This window comes from Muntiacus reevesi, chromosome 8 (genome assembly GCF_963930625.1).
Source record: "Muntiacus reevesi chromosome 8, mMunRee1.1, whole genome shotgun sequence".
Taxonomy (NCBI): domain Eukaryota; kingdom Metazoa; phylum Chordata; class Mammalia; order Artiodactyla; family Cervidae; genus Muntiacus; species Muntiacus reevesi.
Window position 1 is genome coordinate 61,234,325 of NC_089256.1, and position 19,348 is coordinate 61,253,672.

The 19,348-nt window shown below is 39.1% G+C and overlaps 1 protein-coding gene across 7 annotated transcripts in view; it reads right to left on the bottom strand.

Moving 5' to 3' along the window:
- Nucleotides 1–19,348, bottom strand: part of YEATS2 (YEATS domain containing 2) — a 97,137-nt gene that overhangs the window by 8,986 nt on the left and 68,803 nt on the right. For all 7 annotated transcript variants that reach the window (XM_065942994.1, XM_065942995.1, XM_065942996.1 and 4 more), the window contains 6 exons: nucleotides 18,521–18,679; nucleotides 15,060–15,236; nucleotides 11,609–11,795; nucleotides 5,782–5,910; nucleotides 5,190–5,288; nucleotides 824–926 (listed from right to left, as the gene is read on the bottom strand). In XM_065942994.1, coding sequence (XP_065799066.1) covers nucleotides 824–926; nucleotides 5,190–5,288; nucleotides 5,782–5,910; nucleotides 11,609–11,795; nucleotides 15,060–15,236; nucleotides 18,521–18,679 — 854 coding nt within the window. The remainder of the gene's footprint in view (nucleotides 1–823; nucleotides 927–5,189; nucleotides 5,289–5,781; nucleotides 5,911–11,608; nucleotides 11,796–15,059; nucleotides 15,237–18,520; nucleotides 18,680–19,348) is intronic.

The following is a 19,348-nucleotide window of genomic DNA, read 5'->3' on the forward strand; positions in this document are numbered from 1 at the left end:
TTACAAGGGAATTAAACCCAACTATATCTGCATGTCCTTCCTTCTATATATCGCCTTCTTTATAAACGAAGAGCATTTAATGCTTATTAAGTCAACACTAAAACAGATGAGACCCCAGAAATGACAAATAATGCAAACTTGACATTTCATTTTATATATATTTTTTTTCATTTTGTATTTAAAAATTAAATAGTCATGTAATCTTTCTGTAGTGTGACTGTCACTAGAGCAGAGACTCTATCATGTGAATGCCTATCTTAAGTGTTATTACAGTTCATGCTGTCACCTCCGTGAAAGTGGCTAAGTCTCTACCATTTCCAGCAGTTTTGAGATACTTCAAAATATGCTAGACGTGGGTTCCCCCAGTTTGGAAATGAGAAAATCTCAATATTTCTAGAAGCAGCACTGAGTGTGTATGGGCCATAAAAAGGCAGCTGTTTAAGACTGGGCACATGTGTGCATACTGCAACACAAAATGTACACACACCTGAATAATTACATCGTAAGAAATTTCACACCCAAAGATGGAGCAAGGAAACTTCGTGTTGGCAAGCTCAAAGGGAGGGAGATCTGTAATTGCATCCGAGGCTCTTGAGGCAACAAATCTGGTGCCGCTCGGAGGTCACATCGAGGTGTTAAATGAAGCCTTGGCTGTGCAGCAAATGGTAATACCTGCTCACCACACACGGACAGAAGCTTCTACCCATCAAAGGGCTTAACACGTACAGACAACTCTACACATGCTTGTCACAGTGACTTTTTTTTTTAAAGTACCATAACAAACCAAAAGCACAAACCCCTTAGAAAGGACTGAAATAATTACTTAATGACATAGTTTCCCAGCTCAGAACTTTCTTCTGTTTTCACTGCTGTCTGACCATCCTGGGAGGGGCCGCTTGGTGCAGGTGTTTCTGGTTCGGTCTTCACTACAAGGGAATAGAAACAATGAGAGCGCTATTAGGGCTCAATGATGGAAGGACACCTGTGGGCAGAAACAATGGGAACCCAGTGAGGATGCTGCCACAGCTGCAGAGACACGGCCAGAGTGCTGGGATGGCGCCTGTCGTCACGGCATCAGCAGACAAGGGGAGAACTGTTAGCCTGCGTCTCATGACAAAGGCAGGGCAGTAAAATGGCTTCACACCACTGTGGAAGACCATACACTTTGACTCTTACACTTGAACAACGCCACATTAAAATACAATGCTGGCCTGTTCTAAGTTTAATATCCTTTCGTTTATTATCTCTCCAGCTAAGTTTATCAACTTTTAGCATTATCTTAGTGTTCTGAGACAGACGGCAAAAAACAAAAAAATCAGATGTTTTGTACTGGGAAAAATAAGAGCTCATCACATGAGGCTTTTAACATCACCAAATCCATGGACGGAAAATAACTGTGTCAGGAGCATGTGTCTTCCTTCTGTAGTCTGATCAAAACACTGTGCATGCACACACGTGCACACACACACACTTCCTTTGCACCAGCTTCCCTGCTATCAGTCTCTTCCCTTACAACTCATCTTGTACACGAGCGCCAGTACACGCACCTAAAGGAGCGTGCTAGTATCATTTTCTACTCAACATCCTTCAATAGTTTCATATAAGCAAAGGTCTACAAGTGAGATACACTAGTGTATCTTCTCCCTTTTCACTGATGCATAACTTGTAAAAAAAAAAAATGCACAAATATTAAGGGTACAGTTTGATCAATTTTACCTACATATACATCCATGCACAAAGCACCCCAATCAAGACGCAGAGTATTTCCAGTCCTCAACCAGGGTCCCTTATGCTTCTAGCATTCCTCTCTGCCAAAGATAACCACCTTTGTCCACTTTAAATTTTATATAACTGGAATCACATCGTGCATACCCTTTTGGGTCAGCATCTTTTTGGCTTAAAAAAAAAAAAAAAAAAAGCAAAGCTTGGATATGTCTCCGGGTGAACATATGCATGCATTTCCTAGAAGTGTACCTCCTGGAACACATGACAGATAACATGTTTAACTTTATCAGAAACTGCCAAACTCATTTCCAAAGTTATTATGTCAATTTGTAGCCCCACAAGCAGGGTTATGTGAGTTCCAGTTGCTTCACATCCTTGTCAACACTTAGCGATGTACTTCTTTTAATTTTGGTGACAGAATAGTATCACTATGGTTTTAACTTGCATTCCCTTGATGACTGATGAGACTGAACTTTTCATTTCATCGTATTTCGATATCCTCTTCTGTAAAGTATCTGTTTATACTTCTTGCTCTTTAAAAAAAAAAAATCAGCGTCCTTTTCATACTGACTTTTAGGTCTTCTATATTCTGGGTAGAACTGCTTTGTCAGATATATCAATTGCAAATATCTTTCAGGATGTATGTGGCGACTTTCATTCTTAATTTTGTCCGTCTGATACAGTGAGGTTCCTAGTATTAATAAAGTCTAATTTATCAATCTGTTCTTTCATGGCTCCTTTTCTTGTGTTTTCTTTGCCCAAAGTCATGAAGATATTCTCATATTCTCTTCCAGAAGCCTTACTGTTTTACCCTTCACATTTAGGTCTAGGACCCAATGCAAATTAAATTTTATGATGTAAGGTTGGGGCCAAGTTTTGTTCTTTCCCCCAAACGGATATATCTAATTAACCCAGCACAACTTACTGAAAAGAACTTTTCCCTGCTGAGCCTGTCATATCAGGTTACCATATATGTGTGTGTCTATTTCTGGGCTGTCTTTTCTGTTCAATTATTCTGTCTCTTTTGTCTCTTAAAAATTTTTTTTTAATTTCAAAACAATTTTTAAAGGTTATTACAAAATATTGGCTATATTCCCTGTGTTATACAGTACATCTCTGAGCCTGTCTTACATCCAACGGTTTGCACCTTCCACTACATTCTGTCTGTTCTTGAACCAGTACTACACTATCTCAATTATGTAGCCTTACAGTATATACACATCTGGTGACCCAAGTCCCCTAGCTTTTTGTTCAAGATTATCTCAGCTACTCTAGGCCTATGCATTCCCATATACACTTTAGACTATCTTGTCAATTTCTATATAAACACAAAAACAACAGTAGAGATTCTGACTGGGACTGTATTGAACCCATGTCATTTTGGGAGACAGAATAAAATCAGGTATCTCAGTAAATTTATATAATTAATTATAATTGTATATCCTTCAATTTTTTAGATCTCTAAGTTTCTCTCATAAATATTTAGTGGATTTTTGGCAGTTAATTTCTATATAGAACTCAAATTGGCTTTTATACATATACCAACTTGTATTGAGTGACCTTGCTAATTCCACTGTCAGCAAGACATCTTCCCCCAACCCCTAGTGATTCTGAGACTTCAAGAAACAGAAGGAGGTCCTCAGAAAAAGTTCAGACACTCTAGTTCTGTAGATCCAAGTATACGCTATTTATTTATTTGGTCACACGGCACTGCTTGTGGTACCTTAGTTCCTCAACTGGGGACTGAACCTGCCACAGAGTGAAAGCACCAAGTCCTAACTACTGGATCACCAGGGGATTCCTGTAAATACAATCATTTAATCTGGCACTCAATTACAAAATCATATAATCAGTACTTTCAGGTTGGGATAGCTATTTACTGGATAGGCTCTCTAAGACTTGCATATAATAGCCCCAAACTGGAAACAAACCTAATGTCCACCAACAGGAGAAAGGATAAACAAATTTTGGTCTATCCATCCACCCCTACAGTATGGAATACTACTTAGCAACAACATGGCTGAATCTCAGAAAACAATGAGTGGATGAACTAAATCAGACACAAAAGAATGCATGTGCTTCCATTCACATAAAGTTAAAAACAGACACAACTAATCTATCGTAATAGAAATTGAAACAGTGGCTGCCTACAGGGGATGGGAATTTCTATAGTTTGAATGGGATGCTGGGTTCATGCATTTGTCAAAACTCATCAAATGGTATCCTTAATTAAAATCAAAACAGAAATGCTCTGGTCCCAGTCCAAAATTAACTGAATCAGAATCTGTATGAGGACTATGATATATACCTGCTACTGAGAAGAGATGCTGGTCTAGATTAGCATCTTTCATCATGACTGACATACTTCTCCTGTAAGAATTAATCAGTAAATACTTTAGGCTTTCTGGGTCATGTGAACTCAGCTGGAATGACCAAACTCTGAGGCTGCAGTGCACACATGGACAATATGTAAATGAATCGGCATGGCTATGTGCCAATAAAACCTTATTTAAAAAATGAGCAGCACACTGTAGTCAGCCAACCCTTGCTTTAGATGGTCATGATGTAAGTTTCAAATCCTTTCTTCCCAAGACTATTGTGAGAGATCCTGGAATGCCTGAAAAGAAGTATTTCAAATTCTGACTGCACTGCTTTCTAGTTTTCTAGACTTGGGAAGTACAGACTTACTATTTCCAAACTTCAGTTTCCTCACTGGCAAAATGGGCAATAATAGCTATTTTTAGATACTTTGATCATTAGTGATATATATATACACATAAATATATATATCACCAAGCAGCTAGCATGGTACTGGGCACATTTTAGACTCTTACACAAGGTAGCTATCATTATTGTAGATGTTACAGAGTGTCAAAATGTTTTGTTCTAACACACTGTACTCTCTTCATCCAGTCAAAAGTCCTAAGTGTCCCCAATGCCAGCTGCCAACATCTGACCCTACCTACAGATCCTTTACATAACTGTACACCCCAGGTGAGTCCCCTTGATTGGTCTACTCGCCCAAACAAGCCCTCTTGAGTCTTCGTCTCTACTATTCCCTTAATGTGGCATGCCTCTCCATAGTAAAAAATGCTTCACTCTTAAAGTTCTGGTTAAAATCTGTGTCCTATACAAAGTGTTATCGACCTCCACAACCCCTCACGTTCCCTGAACCACACATCCTAGGCTGAAATATTTCAGCATTCATTTTTCAGATAATCTACTGTGCATTTATCAATCACTGCTTGCTGTCTACTGCAACTCTCTTCAACCTGATTATAAATTCTTGGAGGGCAAAAACGATGCTTTACACATCTCTGTACTTCCCTCAGTGAAGTCTATATATAAACACCCTACATATTTTTGAAGCGACTGATTCATGGATGCTGAAATTCAAGGGAGTCTTATGATAGTAATGTCTTGCATAAAACTTCTGGGCAAACATACTGTGGGAAATGACATACCTTTTGTAACAGCTGCTGGAACAGGACTGGGGACAACTGGAGTTGGGGTGGCTACAGGCAGAATGGCAGGTGATTTGCTGGTAGAAAATGACTGAACCACTAACAGGGAAAAGAGGAGGGGAGGATAAAAGAAATACAGAAATTATTTTAATGAAGATAATCTCTCTCCCAGGTGACAGCTCTACTGTAGATAACTAGCACAAAAACAATTTCCTTGTAACAAAAATGGTAAGCTCCTTGCTTTATACACAGATTTACAAGGTAGGCTATTTAGTATTAGTACCAGGGTAACTGAGCTGTTCTCATCAACTGTGGAAATTCAGGCTTGGTCACTAACCCCAGAAAGTAAAAACACAATTGACCTGTACTCTCATAAATGTTTAAGATATACTCCCCTGTTCAACTTTAGAAATGACCAGTTATTTAGAAGTGAATGGATCACTTGGGTTTTACTTTCAGTCCCAGAGCCGGTGCCAGGGAGTGTGGTGACAGCTCAAGGGCAGGCTGTACAAGGCAGGAGTGGCCACTAAAGGACAGACCCTCCAGGCAGACAGACTCAAAGACAACCACACCCCACAGGTGAAGGACTCACCTTTATTCACAGGCATCAGTATCGTCTGCACACCTCCAGATGTGTTTACACTGAGTGGTTTGAGCTGGCTGGGGATCGTCAGGACAGCCTGCTGGGGATTGGATTGACTGGAGTGAATCTTTAACAATCCTAAAATAAGTTGGAAGATAAGGCCAAGCTGAAGATCAGATGCTTCCTTAAAGTTCCTGCCCTCTTTAGCATTCACATTTTCTCACAGCAGGACGTTCTTAGGACATTTACTCTTTCAATAAAGAAAGAGCCAGAAGCATGAGGCAATGGATGAAGCATGTTTCTCAATGAAACAATGATGCAACAGTAATGATTTGTTTTTACCTTGCTATCATAATACAAAAATTTTTGAAAAAGTGGAAATAGAAAAAAGCCACAGAGTCCTACTGCAGAGACAACCAGTATCATCATTTTGAGACAGTTTTTCTCTGTTACTTTTCTATGACTATTTGTTTTACATACAGCTGTGATACATACAAACTGGATGTAAAATTTTGTATTTTCATTTGGATAATTATAATTTTCCTACTTGAAAATCTTCTCTGGCTCTGGTCTGCCTAGAGTATGTTTCCAAAATTAGTCAAAGCACTCGGAGTCCATTTTAATCTGGTCCTAATTCATTTACATCTCCTTCACAACATCTCTACGTATCTAATACTTCAATCTATGTACTCACCAAACTTGTTTCCTATCTCTGTGCAGCCTTTATTTTTCAAACCAGATAGTCTCCACTTAGTTTAGAAAGGTTCATCCTCTCCTACTGCTTTAAAGCAATTTCCATACTCCCATTTCCATCATAAAACTATTCTAGACATTCAGAGGGTCAGTAAAAGAGTGACAAAAAGCATAAATGCATGTTATAATAAGAATAGCAACAAGAGGCTAAGGATACTTTAAGGCACTGGAATGCAGTTCAATTTAAGAAAAGGAATAACCTCAAATACTTTCAAGAACAAAGCCTTAAATAAACAAAATCATTCTCTGAAATCAGTGAATGTTAGATCATCAAGCAGTAATTAGTTACTGAGATGTGCCCCCTACTCCAGGAGTACAATTACCTGGTTTCTTCATATTTTAAAAACTCTTATTTCTATTTTAATATTACATGCTTATCTGTTGAAAAGTTACAAAGGACTAAAAGGCATATAACTAAAAATAGCCATCCTTTGCTCTACCTCCCTGTCTTCATCTTGTTCACAGGTAGCATCCACTTTTATTTAACCTGTTTAATTTAACCTGTTAACCTGTTTAATTCTTTTAAAATTGGTCTTTTAAAAGAATGTGTATATTGTAGGCCTTGATTCAATTTGATTGAATCAAACATTTTGTGTAACATTTTAATGCTACACACCAACTTAGTATTAGGGTAAATAAGCTTTAGACCCTATCTTCCCTCTCCTCCAATAATGGCCTCTACTGATCCAAGGAATACCATGATACTATGATTCCATTTCATTTACTGGAGTTAAAAATTTTCCTCCTTTTCATCTGCTTATTTAGTTCTCTTTGAACAACATACTAAAGTCTTCCCATGTCCTTCAAAAACACTACAAACCTCCTCTTAATACAGAGTTCTCCATGTGGTCAAACCTCTTAAATAATTTACACTTCCATTTTTAAAGTCAGAGCTATCCTTCCCAGGGTGCTCTGATCTGCTCCATCTATACTGCTTGTTTCTAGGCCTGCAGCAAAGGTCTCAGCTGCAGAGCATACTTCATAGCTAACCCTAACCCTTTGCCTTCCTTCTATTTTTGTCCTTTTTCCTGGTCTACATCTCTTAACTCTGATGAAACATATATTTTAATTATGCTCTGAGACAGAGTCATAGAAAATACATTTGAAAGGCTGCCTGTCAGAAAATATCTACCCTCATACTTAGTAAAGACTGGGCCAACTGCAGAACTCTAGACTACAAGAATTCCCCTCTAAAATTCTGAAAGCAATATTCCAGTTTCCAGTACTGCTACTGACAAACCCAATGATAATGTAATTACTAAACTTTTCTGTTTACTTCTGGAACTCCTTTTAGTCTGATGTTCCCAGAGGTCCCTAATATATCAAAGTTTCTTTCTTAGTTTAGTGTCTACTTCTTGGTCTGTCCCCTGCTTCCACCTTGTGCCCCAGGTTAATCTAAATGTCATAGCCAATGACTCATTAAAAGATAAAGGCAGCTCATGTTACTCCTTAGTGGAAGACCCCTACAATGGCTTCTCTTGAAGTAAAAATCAATATTTTTACAGTGATCCACAAAGGCCCTATGTGATTTGACCCCATCACTCTCACTTTACTTCCCAGTACTCTTTCCCTTGCTTACTCTGTTCCAGTCATAACGGGAATCTTGTTCAAAATAGTTTGTAATGCACACACAAAAGATAACAAAAATTATAAAGATTATACCTTAATTAAAAACAAGAATCCACACACACAAAATTAATGGATAGTAGAAAATAATGAGTCTCTTATGACAATATTATATACAGCTTAATCAGCAGTATCTCAGGAAACCAGAACTTAAAGCAAGGAGACTTAATTCATTGCATGTTAAAAATCAGAAAAAAAGAGAGGGCGTTCATTTCTTACAATAGTAATTCCTTCCACTTCTATAATTTCTAATCCAGGGTTAATACACTACCTCTTAAACATTCAGTTAGAGAACAAGCACTCCTCATAAAAAAAAAATTGGTCAATCTTAACTGAGGGGTAGAAACAATCGGAAATAAAATGAGCCTTAATGTTTTGGTACTTAACCGTCCAAAAAGCAAATGAAACATAGGGTCTTGATTTGGAGTCATGAATGGAAACTTATATGCAAAGCACATCGTGTGAAATGTTGGACTGGATGAAGTTCAAGCTAGAATCAAGACTGCTGGGAAAACTATCAGTAACCTCAGATATGCAGATGACACCACCCTAATGGCAGAAAGCAAAGAGGAAGTAAAAAGCCTCTTAATGAAGGTGAAAGAGGAGAGTGAAAAAACTGGCTTAAAATTCAGCATTGAAAAAGCTAAGATCATGGCATCCGGTCCCTTCACTTCACTGTAAATAGATGGGGAAAAAATGGAAATAGTGACAGACTTTATTTTCTTGGGCTCCAAAATCACTGTGGATGGTGACTGCAATCATGAAGTTAAAAGACTTGCTCCTTGGAAGAAAAGCTATGACAAACCTAGACAGCATATTAAAAAGTAGAGACATCACTTTGCCAAAAAAGATTCATATTGTCAAAGCTATGGTTTTTCCAGTAATCATGTACGGATGTGACAGCTGGACCATAAAGAAGGCTGAATGCCGAAGAATTAATGCTTTTGAACTGTGGTGCTGGAGAAGACTCTTGAGAGGCCCTTGGACTGCAAGGAGATCAAATCAGTCAATCCTAAAGGAAATCAACCCTGAATATTCATTGGAAGAAATGATGCTGAAGCTCCAACACTTTGTCCACTTGATGCGAAGGGCTGCTGACTCACTGGAAAAGACCCTGATGCTGGGAAAGACTGAAGGCAGGAGAAGACAACAGAGGATGATATGGTTGGATAACATCACCAATTCAATTGACATGAGTCTGAACAAAATTCAGGAGACCATCAAGAACAGGGAAACCTGACATGCTATAGTCCATGAGGTCACAAAGAGTTGGACACAACTGAGCAACTGAACAACAACAATGGAATCTAGTGATAATAGTAATAACAACATGGTCGGTTCTCCCTTGGGCTGGCCCGCTGTTCTAACAGTATCTCCCACTCTAATAAATTTTATTTCCCTCTCATTCTGTCTCATATCTGCAAATTCTTTTCCAACCTGTGCTTGGAGCATGACATTTTTGGTGGCCGTACAGGGAACCTGGGGTCTCTTCCCCCACCTCCTCGCTTCTCCTTTCTCATAGGGACCCTCTGCCAAAAGGCAAATGCCATGGAAGCAACTGAGGAACTCTGGCCAGGGTTACCCTCTGGTGCGTTCCAAAGGCCCCACTGCTCACTGCGCCCCAGTAGCTGCCACCTGAACGAGTGAGGGTCTCTTGTCTTTTTCCCAGCTGAGAACTAGGCCAACCAATATTGTGTGGGCATGGGTCAGGCACTTAAAAGCCATTAGGGCACCTGCCACATGAAGACTCCCTTGTGAGGATAAGAGGGACATGGAATGGATCAGGCCACAAGGGCATCCGCCCCCAGCAAGACAACTTCTGTGCAACGTGTCAGGCACAAAGTGGTTGAAACAAAACAGAGACCATTGTCCCCTGGCCACCGACTCCCTTATAGGATTTAAGGCAGATTCCTCAGCCTTAAAAAAAAGAAAAAGAACAAAAATATCCTCATAAAAAAAAATTTGGTCAATTTTAATTGGGAGGTAGAAACCATGGGACAAATAAATGAGAATTTCCACAATCTTTTTTTTGTTAGTTTTGGAAATACCCAAGAGTTGTTAAGATGATTTAATTAGACTGAAGAGCTCACATGCCTGTGCTTTTATTTTAGCAAACTATATGCAGTAACAGGGAAGAATATTCACAATCTTTATCCAAAGGGACTGGGGCATGTGTTGTTGTTTAGTCGCTAAGTTGTGTCCGACACTTTAAGACCCCATGAACTGCAGCATTCCAAACTTCCCTGTCCTTCACTATATCCCAAGGTTTGCTCAAACTTATGTCCATTGAGTCAGTGATGCCATCCAACCATCTCATGTCGACTCCTGCTCTCCTGCCCTCAATCTTTCCCAGCATCAGGGTCTTTTCCAATGAGTTGACTGTATGTATGTGTATGTATTTATGTTATGTTTCTCTGTATGTACATATGTGTCTGTGTATGATATATGTTATTGTTAAGTCACTAAGTAATGTCTGACTCTCTGCAACCCCATGGACCGTAGCATACCAAGCCCCTCTGTACTCCACTATCTCCCCGAGTTTGCTCAAATTCATGTCCACTGAGTTGGTGATGTTATCCATCTCGTCCTCTGTTGCCCCCTTCTCCTTTCTGCCCTCAATCTTTCCCAGCATCAGGGTCTTTTCCAGTGAGTCGGCAGTCCTTTGCATCAGGTGGCCGTATTAAGTAGTATAAATAGCCTGTCAAAGGAAGTCAGATTTTTCTCTAAAATAGTTATGGAGAAGAACGACAGTAAGCAAACCTTTAATTTTCACAGCTTTTTGAGTTTCAGAACTGTAGATAAGGGAATGTGGACTAACAACGATGATACTAAAAATGACAATAGAGCAATTATTTATATAATGATTACTACATGTCAGACAGTACCCTAGGCAATTAACTTCATGAGGTAAGCATTAGGCAATCCAGCTTCAGGATTTGTGCTCTAGCTTACCCAAAGAAGTAAAAGGCAACACTTTTCCGGGGCGATGCAGTATGGGCATGGAGACAGGATACATTTACCAAACCTCAAGCATGTCATTCTGACACTAATTAATATAATAACCACTGTTAATCATGTCTTGGAGTCAAAATTTACATCTTTACATTTTAAAATTTTACATTTTATGTACTTTATGAAAGCAAAAAGAGATGCATGATGTTTTGCCATGAGCTCCATTCAAAACTGATGACAAATACCCAGAGGAGTTCCAGATGGCTGAAGTTTTACTATATCACTTAAAAATTATTATTCAATCCATAAAAACATTTCAGACTTGAAAATTTATACCTACATTTTAAATAAGAATACTTCATCTAGAAGGCAGTTATATGAAAAATGCTTCCAAGTTAATGGTTTTTAATCATTTATTATACAAAATTTGGGGGAGGCTTAAGACCTTCCAGAAATATTCTAGCCCAGAGAAGGGAAAGGGAAACAAAATGATGATACAACTGACCTGATACTGTGGCCTTTCCAGAGATGGGGTTTGGTGTGGACACCAGGGACGTGGCGCTGATGACAGAGGGGGCAGGAGCCTTGCAGGATCCCACGGTGGCCTGGCTCACACACACTTGCTGCTGTCCGGAAGTTTTCATGACAGAACCCACAGTAGATGATGAACCAGGAGTTGTTCCTTCCGACTGCTAAACCATAGAACCAGAAATAACAAAAATTAAGAAGAAAGTAGTGTAACTTACTTAGAACAGTGACTGTCATGTAGCACACCCAAAATATTAGCTAGTAGCTGTTATTAACTACCTATCCAATGTCATGCCATGGAAAAAAATTGCTTTTTTAGTTTGGCGGTTCCTATGCTTTCAGACTTCATGGACCAGGACATTTTAAAAATTTTAAAATGAGGACGTATTATAGGATTGCCACATTAAGAAATTCACCATCTATTATATCACTTTATAAAATAAGGTCCGTCTAGTCAAGGCTATGGTTTTCCCAGTAGTCACGTATGGATGTGAGAATTGAACTATAAAGAAAGCTGAGCACCGAAGAATTAATGCTTTTGAACTGTGGTGTTGGAGAAGACTCTTGAGAGTCCCTTGGACTGCAAGGAGATCCAACCAGTCCATCCTAAAGGAGATCAGTCCTGGGTGTTCATTGGAAGGACTGATGTTGAAGCCGAAACTCCAATACTTTGGCCACCTGATGCGAAGAGCTGACTCATTTGAAAAGACCCTGATGCTGGGAAAGATTGAGGGCAGAAGGAGAAGGGGACGACAGAGGATAAGATGGTTGGATGGCATCGCCAACTCAATGGACCTGAGTTTGAGTAAACTCCGGGAGTTGGTGATGGACAGGGAGGCCTGGCGTGCTGCAGTCCATGGGGTTGCAAAGAGTTGGGACATGACTGAGCGACTGAACTGATTGACTAATAAAACAATATTTCAACTTATCACCCTCAATTGGACATAATCTCAGAATGTGAAAATGGAATAGTATGAGTTATTAAAAACTCACTATAATATTTTAAAGTTTATCATATTTTTCAACAAACATTTATATAGAGCACAGTGTTAAATATTAGGGTCCCGAGATAAAAGCCCTCGAGGAGAGGGTTACCAGACAGTGATGAAGGCTGCAGCAGGCAAGGGTACAAGGCAGCATGACAAGTGAGAGGGTTATTCCTTCAGCCTAGGGATGGGGAGGGAAAGCACTGGGAGCACGTTAGGGAGATCTTCAAGACAGGAAAAGGGGAGATAAGAGGGTCTTCCCTGGCAGGAGAGAGCAAGCAGAAAGTCAGAGGGGTAAGAAAGAACATATGTTCAAGGAACTGCAAAGTAGAGTGGTATGAGTAGGCATGTGAGGAGAAGCAGTAGTTGCAAGAGGTGTGAAGCCTGGGAAGTGAGCACCTTGGAGTGTCAAGACAATTCAAAAGGGAAACAGACTTTTCAACAAATGATGCTGGCCAACTGGATACTTACAAACAGAAGAATAAAATTTGGCCCCCTATCTCATACCGTATACAAAGGCTAATTCAAAATGGACAGAGAGTTAAATGTAAGGGCCAAAACTAGAAAACTCTTAGAAGAAAACATAGGCTTGTATTTTCTGACGTTGGGTTAGGCAATGGTTTCTTACTAGCATAAACATAAGCAATGAAAGAAAAACTGATAGGGGACTTCGCTGGTGGCGCAGTGTTTAGGAATCCACCTGCCAATGCACGGAACATGGGTTTGATCCCTGGTCCAGGAGGATTCCACATGCCACGAAGCAACTAAGCCCATGTGCCACAACTACTGAGCCTGCAAGCTGCAACTACTGAAGCCTGCGTGCTCCAGAGTCACACACCTCAACTAGTGAGCCTGTGCACCTAAAGCCTGTGCTCTGCAACAAGTGAAACCATTGCAATGAGAAGCCCGTACACTGGAACAAAGAGTAGTCCCTGCTTGCCACAACTAGGGAAAGCCCATCCACAGCAACCAAGACCCAGTGCAAAGAATCCGCCTGTCAATGCAGGAGACATGGGTTCAATCCCTTATCTGGGAAGATGCCACATGCCACAAAACAACTAAACCTGCGAGCATGGCCACAACTACTAAGCCCATGCATTAGAGCCCAGGATCCACAACTACTGAGCCCGTGAGCCCTAGAACCCGCACTCCATAACAAGAGAGGCCACAGTGATGAGAAGCCCATGCACCGAAACTAGAGAGTAACCCCCTGCTCTCCACGAGAGAAAAGCCTGCACAGCAATGAAGACTCAGCACAACCAAAAATAATAAAAATTATTTTTAAAAAACTCCATTAAAAAGAAGAACAGGTAGAAAAAAAAACAGGACTTCATCAAAGTTAGTTTTGTGGTTCAAGAAAGTGAAAAGACAGATAAGAGAGGAGAAATTTTTGCAAATCTGGTAAGAGACTTGTATCTAGAATATACAAAGAGCTCCTACAACTCAATAATAGAAAGAGAGTAAATAACCCAACCAAATAATGGGCAAAGGACCTGAATAGACATTTCTCCAAAGAGAATATACATATGGCCAGTAAGTATGTGAAAAGATGCTCAATATCACTAGCATCAGGGAAATGGAAATCAAAACCACAGTGAAATACCACTTCACACCCAATACAATTGCTAAAACAAACGAACAAAAGCGCCAAACAAAAACAACAAACATGGACAAGAACAATTATCAGCAAAGACTGGAAAAATATTGAACCCTCATACATCGCTGGTGGGAATCTAAAACAGTGCAGCTGCTTGGGAAACCAGTTTAGTAGTTCTTCAAAATGTTAACTGTAGTTACTGTATCATCTAGCAATCCTTCCTAGGTATAAAGACAAAATAAATGAAAACATAAGATTATATAAAAGGACTTCCCTCATGGCTCAGCTGGTAAAGAATCCGCCTGCAATATAAAACCTGTACACAAATGTTCATGGCACCACTAATCATTATAATCAAAAGGGGAAAACAACCCAAATATCCATCAACCGATGAATGGAGAAACAAAATGTGGTATATCCATAACACTGAATATTATTTGGCTATTAAAAGAAGTAAGTACTAACACATGCTATAAAGTGTATGAACCTTGAAATTATGCTAAGCAAAAGAAGCTGGTCACAAGAAAGTAGATTAGAAGCTGCCTAAGACTTGGGAGAAGGAAGAAGGAAATGGGAGTGATTACTACTGGGTACTAAGTTTCTTTTTGGAGTAATAAAAACAAAGTTCTAGAACTAGGTAGTAGTGATGTAATACAACCTTGAGAATAAAAACCACTGAACTGTACACTTTAAAATGGTGAATTCTGTGATATGTGAAAATTTGAATTTTTTTAAAAAAGAGCAGTTAGTGCGCCCATTAGTGTGCCTGATGACTAGCTTATGTTGTTTTTTTTTAACTGATTTTATGTTTCATTATGATTTTCCACTATTGTGCTACTTCTCACCTGTTGTGCAGATCCATTCGCTGAGAGGGCTACAGCTGGGGAAGTGGCAGTTGTGATAACCCCTCCTGCAACTCTCAGCATTGTGGTTCCAGGTTTTGAGAGCTGGGACGTAGCTGGCACAGACTTCAATGTGTTATCAGATATTTTCATTAGAGATGCCTGTCCCCCTGGGGCTGCCTGCAGAGACAAAACAGGTAGGAGTAACAACGTTACCCTGGTTAACAGGCACAATTCAATCTTTACCTACATATGCCCCCCCACTCCCCATAACACATCCCCAAGAAAGCCTTGCTAATCAAAACTATGAGTTATTTATTTGTGTACTTTTCAACAAACTCTCAAGTTTATGACCTTTTAATACAAACGTTCCTTTATCCCTGATGTAGACCAAGTAATGGAGAAGGCAATGGCACCCCACTCCAGGACTCTTGCCTAGAAAATCCCATGGACAGAGGAGCCTGGTAGGCTGCAGTCCATGGAGTCGCTAAGAGTAGGACACGACTGAGCGACTGCACTTTCACTTTTCACTTTCATGCACTGGAGAAGGAAATGGCAACCCACTCCAGTATTCCTGCCTGGAGAATCCCAGGGATAGGGGAGCCTGGTGGGCTGCTGTCTATGGGGTCACACAGAGTTGGACACAACTGAAGCGATTTAGCAGCAGCAGCAGACCAAGTAAATGTATGTATTTGCAAGTCACCGTTTGGCAACTGTGCCTTCAAAGATAGAAGACATTTGTTACTAAAAAACTGAGTCCAAAGTGCTCCTAAATGTAACACATAATGTTTAGACATGAAAATCTAACCAAGGGCTAGATTTAAATGGGTAATTTAATGGTGCTAGTACAGGTGTAGCATTTAGCATTTGAAACTTGTTCAACAAATTAGTTTTAAAGGTTTAAGTCAGGGTTCAGGAAACTTTTTCTATAAAAGGCATGAGTAAGCATTTTCAGTTGTGCAGGTTGGTAAAATTATTGCTTGGAGTTATAACTAGAATCCAGAAGTAGTACTCATGACATTAATCTGTATTGGGGTCTCACACAAATTAAAACCACACTGAGATATCACTTCATACTCACAAAAATGGCTAAAATTTAAAAGAATGGTGATACTCTGTGTTGTGAGGATGTACAGTAACTAGAACTCTCCCACATTACTCATGGGAGAATCAAAAGGTACAACTACTTTGATAATGACAGATATAAAACTATCCATCAGTTTCTTATACTTACCCTGCGACCTAGCTATTTTACTATACAAATGATCTGTACAAGAATGCTCATAACAGTGTCATTCGTAAGTCAAAACCTGGAAATAACCCAAGCATCCATCAACAGGAGAGTAGAGTCAAGCAACAAAACATTACTCAAGAATAAAAAATCAAAAATCAATACACACATGGATAAATCTCAAAAATATTCTGTTCAACAACAGAAGCTAAAAAAGACTATGATTTTATTGAGATGAAGCTCAAGAACAGACAAAAGCTACTCTATGGTAATAGAAATAGAAAAATGGTGATAGAAAAAAGTGGAATGAGAAATGAAGGTTATGTTTTAGAGTGATGGAAATGCTCTAAAGCATGATTGGGATAGGCTCTAAAGCATGATTGGGATAGGCATAGACATCCATCCAACTCACTGAGCAGTACACTGTGATGTGCGAATTATTCTACGCAAATTATACCTTAATAAAAAGCAACAGCAAAGGTCTTATCTGTGGCAGAACAAAAAAGAAAGTCACTGCATTGGGTGCAACATGAGCAGATTAGAAGAAATCAGCTAAGATTTTAAAGAATTCTGGGGCCTCATATCTGTTTAACATGGCAAAGAGCATCTGATCAAACAGAATTCAACACTAAAGGAAACCAAATGCTGGTAATCTGAAAAGATCAATAAAACTGATAAACCTTCTACTAGACTGATCAAGGAAAAAAAGAGAAGATATGTAATTATCAAAGTCTAGAATGAAAAAGAGGACATCACTAGAGACATTAAAAGGATAATGAGGGAAAACCATGAACTAGTTTGTTTTAAGAAATTCAACTACTTAGATGTAATAAAGGGATTCTCTGATGGCTGAGACACAGGTTCAATCTCTGGGTTGGGAAGATCCCCTGGAGAAGGGAATGGCAACCCACTCCAGTATTCTTGCCTGGAGAATCCTATGGTCAGAGGAGCCTGGTGGGCTACAGTTCATGGGGTCACAAAGACTCGAACACGGCTAAGTGACTAATACACACACTAAAATACACACACACAGATGTAATAAATCAATTCATTTAAGGATATAAACTACCAAATCTCCGTAAGACTAAATAACCTGAACAGTCAGTCATATGTGTTAAATAAATTGGAACTGTAGATTAAAACCTTCCAAAATTTAGAAAAGCTCCAGGTCACTACCGTTTCACTGGTGTATTCTGAATAGTTAAGAAATAATACCAAGTTGACATAAATTCTTCTCCAAAAATCGAAAAGAAGGGAGGAGTTTCCAACTCATTTTATGAGGTCAGTACTACTATGATACCAAAATCAGACAGAAATTACAATGAAAATTACTGACCAATATTCCTTGGGAAAATTCTAGACAAAATGTTACCAAATCAAATTTAACAATACTAAAAGAGTATTTAAAAATATCACAACCAAGTAGGTTTTATTCTAGGAATGCACGGTTGTTTTAACATTTGAAATATCAATGTGATTCACTTTATTAACAAAAACAAAAAAAGAAAAACCACGTGATCCTCTCAATAGACAGAGAAAAAGCATTTGACAAAGATCTCATGTGCTTTGAGACAGCTGATCTACACACAGATACAAAAAGTGCATTATTTGTTGAAAATGGTGTCACACTGTCTACACCTTCTACACTTTGTTTCATCTGTTAAGTTTTTGAAATTTAGTTGTAGATTCTCCTACAGATGATTATGATACTCCTCGCCCAGTTAAAATTCCCTGTCATTACTCTTCCGCCTATACTAAAGAAGCTATAGAAACATACACCAAGCTTCCTATAGCATTTACTTACAATATGGACAGTGTGGCTGAAATAACCTGTAACACTATTCAGAATCTCTGATACAAAGTCCCTGCCGAGAAATTTTGAGAATGAAGGGTCAAGAAAATCTTTATTTCTTCTAAGAAAATATTATGTGGTTATTTTTCTTCCTCTCACAAGTAGTGTGAATTTTACAACTGGTCATCTTATTTAACTTTGGCAAATTTTACCAAATATACAAGACATTACTGTTTGCATAGCTAAATAACTCTCTGGTCTCATCTTCTCATTCTACTTACATTTCCCCAAATCTTGATATTTTATTCTTATTATTCTATACTATTTTATCACTTATTCTCTTAGGTAACTATAATTTCTCTGTGGAAAGAAACAAGCTGTAATATTTAAATAAATGCCATACCTATCACATATTTGGTATGTGTGTGAGTGTGCATTTACCTGAGTAAACAAAGTGGTTTTCTGTCCAGAGATGACTTTTAATGTCTGCTGTCCTTGTGCAGAGGATGTGCTGACTCCCAGTGTTCCTTGGACCACTGACCCCGTAGTCAGCTGTTTCCCAGATGTCTGAGGTGATGGCTGGCCAACTAAAAACGTGCCCTAAGTTACAAAGACCTGATCAGTAATTTGTTAAGTTCAAATGACTTTAAATCACAAGGTCCCATATTATAAGCAACAATGCTCCCCTTCAATTCTACTAGTCATCAAAACAAACAGAACAGCTCTGATCTCAGTGTCACTACCAACAGCTATCCTTACTTCTCAAGCTTTGCACTTGAGTTACAGAGCAGGCTGCTGGAAGCTCAAGTTTTACAAACTAGTCCTCACAGCTGGATTCAACCATTCCGACTGATAACTATCCACCCTCTCACTAAGAACCAGGAACCAAAATTCCTTTCCCTTACTTGGAGATGAGCCAACACTAGCCACGAGGGGAAAGAAAGGATTAAGGGAAAGCAAGATGGCAGAAACCTGTCCCTAACCTTGAATCCAATGTTAACTCCAAACCATAACTTGGTACTATCTGTTTGGTTACTCCCATCTAAGAGAAAATTTTCAACTGCACACTAATACTATTCCAAACCTATGAGAGGCAACAGCATAGCAAACATCTCTCAGAAAGACCTGGGTTTAAACCCAAATTCTACCAACTAGCTCAGCAGAGAGATACTAGATAAGTTACTTAAGTCTTTCTGAATCTCTACTTGCTTGTCTCTCAAAGCACAGCAAGCCCCAAATAATACAAATTTGTAACATGGCTAAAATGTT